Source organism: Penaeus japonicus, unplaced genomic scaffold (genome assembly GCF_977035675.1).
Source record: "Penaeus japonicus unplaced genomic scaffold, GWHDUDI00000001_assembly GWHDUDI00000003, whole genome shotgun sequence".
NCBI lineage: Eukaryota > Metazoa > Arthropoda > Malacostraca > Decapoda > Penaeidae > Penaeus > Penaeus japonicus.
The window spans coordinates 4005418-4010417 of NW_028234405.1; the positions used below are offsets into that span (position 1 = coordinate 4005418).

Sequence of the window (5000 nt, forward strand, 5' to 3'; positions counted from 1 at the left end):
ACTCCACCTGTTTTTTTTTTTCTGCTTAATTTCTAGTCTTGAAATATTATTTCCATAGATAAACAAAATACTACAAACGTACTTTTTATCTTTTTAATTGCATGATTATTGTGGGTGGAATTTCGACAATCAGCGATAGTGAATGTAGTACGCAGACGCCCTTTTACACTAGCTTTCACTCAGACTGATCCTATGAGTGAACACATAGATTATCTATCAGCGATCGCGACATCCCAAGAAAAAATATACAGGATGAAGCAAAATGCCGAGTTAGCCTTGACCTTGGTGCCAACAAACCACGGCGGTTCGTTATGTAAGGCCTGAGCGCGCGATACCTTGGTCTTCGGGTTTCTCTTTGAGGGACCGGACGGCCCGCCAGCCTTGCACTTCTCGGCGTCTGCCTGCGTCTGTCTGCGTCATCGATTTGACGTCGACGACTCTCCCTTCTGCGTCTGCGTCTGCGTCAACGGCAGTAGATCTCTTCTCTGCGTTTTTGTGTTTACGTCTGCTTAGACGACGGTTTGGCGTCAGCGTCCCTCGTCTCAGCGTCTCTTCATTTTCACTCAAACTAAAAATGAACTCAATGAGGAGCAGAGTGCGAGAGCCAAACAGGAGAAGCCAGCAAGCGCGCGGCAGGCAACAGAGCCTTGCAATGGGGAGAAGGAGGAGGAGGGAGCAGGAAGGAGGGCAGCCGTCCGCGGGGAAAGTGCTTGGGCTCGAGTCGCCTTGGCCGTGTTGCACCCCGGCCGCCCTCCTTCCTTGTGGGCACCGCCGCGCCGCTCTCACCCGCCGTCTGCCCGGCTCACCTGTCGTGGGCCACCCGCCGTCGTCTGCCTGGGCTCCCTGTGGCCGCTCTTTCATTCTGCTGGCTGTCTGCCCGCGCCCTTTCATCCGCCGGCTGCGCTCGCCCGTTATGACCGCTATCTGCCCTGGCTCGTCATGCCTGTGCTCTGCTCTTGATCTTTCGTTGGCTGTCACCCCAAGCACGGCTCTAAGTCCGCCACGCCCACCGTCAGTTCTCGCATTCATACGAGCTGCATAATCTTGCTCATCACATGCCTTGTCTGTTCTACATCTCACTTATAATTTCAGCTCTAATACATTATCCCATTCCCTGAACAATTTCAAGAGACAAATTTTCTAGGTTGTAATATCTAACGCTCTCTATAATTTCTAGTTTCCGACGTCTGACACTGTCCTCCTAATACATGATTAATAGGCTACAGTATAACATCCAGGACACACACAGAGTCTTACTACTTGTTATATTGTTCTCCCTTATGCTGTCACATCCACTTTCAATTTACAGCCATATTTCTACCACATTTGCCACTCTCAAGCTTGCTTCTGCTAATGCTATTGCTATTAATGCTACTTCTACCACTGCTATCACTGCTGTTACTACTACAACTATTAATGTTGCTTCTACAACTATTGATGCTACTACTACTACAACTATTGATGCTACTACTACTATAACTATTGATGCTACTGCTAATACAACAGCTGATGCTACTACTACTACAACTATTGATGCTACTACTACTATAACTATTGATGCTACTGCTAATACAACAGCTGATGATACTACTACTACAACTATTGATGCTACTACTACTACAACTATTGATGCTACTACTACTATAACTATTGATGCTACTACTAATACAACTATTGATGCTGCTGCTATTAATGGTTTTACTATCACAGGTACTATTGCTACTACTAATAATACAGACTCAACCCAACCACACGCGTCATCTTACAGCCACATATACCAGATTTCCTAATACTACTACTACTACTACTACTCCTTCTACTACTTCTACTACGACTCCTCCAGACAGAGCGCAGCCATGGACGACCTCGGCTACGACCCTGGCCTTCAGCACTTCCTAGATGGGACTCCTCCTTTCACTGTCTTCCCTCGCCGAGACCTTTTTAATCCCTTCGGTGTGTCTGACAGCCTCTCTGTCTATAATGCGGGGTTTATTGCTGTTGCTGTTGTTTGTTTTTGTTATTGTTGCTGTTGTTGCCCTGCGATCATTACTGCTTTATCATTTTCATTGTTATTTATTGTTATTGGAACTATTTTTATGATTTTGTTCTTATTATATACTTTTGTTATCCTTGTTATCATTATTGACATTATTCTTAATTATCATATCATTGTCATTTGTTTATCCTTGACAGTATGACAGTAAGTTCAGTCTATAACTAATCTTCGGAAATGTCTTGACATTTGCTAGTTATGTCACACCTGTCGCTTGGCTTCCACAATGACCAGTAAATCTTTTACTTGGTTAAGTTACATCACATGGCCAATAAAAATCTTTAATAATTCTGTAGCGATGAAATACACTTTTCTTTTCATAGTTATCTACATTAACTTCCGATTTAGTTCTTAGGAAAAAATAAACTTCACATCCAGTAACACGTCGCAAACACGCAGCGACGAGGCACCATATCCTTTCACCCTTACTATCCTTCCCTCAACCCCTGCCTCTTGTCTCTTCCTCCTACAGGCGAGCTGCCACATGTCGATGGAGGAACCCCCCGCCAGGAACGTCATGTGGAGGATGGGCTTCTCCGCCCTTCCAGAACACCGCGACGACGACTACCTCATCTGCAACGAGAACGGCGGTCGTAAGTGCCCCCCTTGCGGTGACAGCATCGACAGCCCGCCGCCGCACCCCCATGAGGCCGGAGGCGTTTGGGCCACTGGCATCATCACCAGGACCTTTACTGAGGGAGAGGTGAGAGGGGGAGGGAAGGCGGGAGGGGGAGTGGGAGGGGGGAGAAGGAGAAGGAGGGAGTGGGAGAGGGGGAGGGAAGGGGAGGGTGGGAGAGGGAGGTGGAATGGAGGGAAGGGGAGAGAGCGAGATAGAGAAAGAAGGAGGGGAGGGAGCATGGAAAAGAGAGAGATAGATAGATAGAGAGAGAGGGGGAGCGGGGGGGGGGGAGAAGGAGGGGAGGGAGCATGAAAGAGAGAGAGAGAGAAAGTTTGAGAATTAGAGTAGGAAACATAGCATAAGTAAAAACACACACACACACAACAAATAAAAAAAAATATCACAGCTAAAAATCAACAACACAGAACACGTTCATCATTCTAATATCCTCCTTTCCTACACAGACGATCGAGGTACACGTGAACGTCACCCGAAGCCACGGCGGATACGTGCAGCTGAAGCTCTGCCCAAACAATGATATTAACACTCCTGTGACTCAGAGCTGCCTTGACCAGTGAGTATTTGGCAATGTCCGATTTCTGTCTGGGTTGTCATTTCCGTGGCTGTTCTTGGTGCATGTGAATGATGCTTCTGATATGTTGGTTTTGTGTCTAAGTTGCTGTTGTTATGGTGTTATTGCAAGTCAGAGGTCAACCATTAGATTTTGCTGTTACTAAATGTTAAGAGCAATCTGATATTACACACATCATAACAGGGGTAGATTGATAAAGCACGAAATAATACACGTTTTGTTCATATTCAAGACAAACTGTACACAATACACGTCATAACATAGGTATATTTTCTTAATATGAATAAATTGGTCTCATTACCTATAGAAAATCTAAAATGACCCCAGATGTACCCCAAAGTACCCTGATTGCCAACCCCTTGACGTATGTGAATGATTTGGGTTATATCTTCTGTTGTTTAGATAGGAATTCTTGTTTCATTATCTTGTTTTATAGTTTTTACTTGATGATATTGTTTTATGGCACTGTTAACTAGTACTGACTATTGCTTTTGAAGTTAATATCCTTCTTTGGTTTTGCTTATTATGTTAATACTTTACATTATGTCCTTCTTTGAAAGTTTGTCTATCTCTTCCTCTTCTTCCTTTCTTCTTCTTTTCTTATCATTTTTTCTCTCTCGTCCTTCCTCATGATTTACTAACACCCATCTTTCTTTTATAACCATTGATTGCAATATCATTATTATGATCTCTTTGTAAGCTTTATTGGTGCTTTTTATTATTCAAAGATTACTATATCATTATTTTATCATTGTGACTGCAATTAAGATCATCATGGTGATATGTTTTACCATAGATTACCATATTTCTTTATTACCATTGATGACTATATTATCATCATCAGGATCATTACTATCATCATTATCATCACTTTTAATTTCCATTGAATACGATATCCATATTTTATTCACCATAGATTTCCAAAACACCATTGATACCACCACTTTTATTATCATTATTACCATGAATTATCATACCATCATTATCATGAATCATCATACCATCATTACCATGAATCACCATACCATCATTACCATGAATCGTCATACCACTATTACCATGAATCACCATACCATCATTACCATGAATCACCATACCATCATTACCATGAATCATCATACCATTATTATCATGAATCATCACACCATCATTACCATGAATCATCATACCATCGTTACCACGAATCATCATACCACTATTACCATGAATCACCATACCATCATTACCATGAATCACCATACCATCATTACCAAGAATCACCATACCATCATTACCATGAATCACCATACCATCATTACCATGAATCATCATACCACTATTACCATGAATCCTCATACCATCATTACCATGAATCCTCATATCGCAGGTACCCCCTACAAGTCACAGGCCAGTCCACCACGAAGGCAAAAATCTCGGCCCCCTACGACAGTCCCGAACAACTGCGTTTCAAGGTCGACCTTCCAGCCGGCGTTACGTGTGACCAGTGTGTTATCCAGATGACTAATACTGCGGGTAAGAAATGGTGTTTTTTTCCCCTGGCTTTCTTGGTATTTGTTGTTGATTAATGAGGGTTTTTTTTTTTTTTTTTTTTTTTTTTTTTTTTTTTTTTTTTTGGGGGGGGGTAATGGATTGGTTAGGGTATTGGGTGTAGGTTAGTTATGTTCTTTTTGTTGTTGTTTTTGTTTGTTGTTTTGAATGACACTGGGTAGTCAGGTGGTGTCACTTTCTGAAAGGAT

The 5000-nt window shown here is 42.6% G+C and overlaps 1 protein-coding gene across 1 annotated transcript in view; it reads left to right on the forward strand.

Moving 5' to 3' along the window:
- Window positions 1-5000, forward strand: part of LOC122249024 (uncharacterized) — a 7508-nt gene that overhangs the window by 1409 nt on the left and 1099 nt on the right. Inside the window, exons 2-4 of the mRNA XM_043009519.2 lie at window positions 2526-2756; window positions 3137-3246; window positions 4631-4776. Coding sequence (XP_042865453.1) covers window positions 2526-2756; window positions 3137-3246; window positions 4631-4776 — 487 coding nt within the window. The remainder of the gene's footprint in view (window positions 1-2525; window positions 2757-3136; window positions 3247-4630; window positions 4777-5000) is intronic.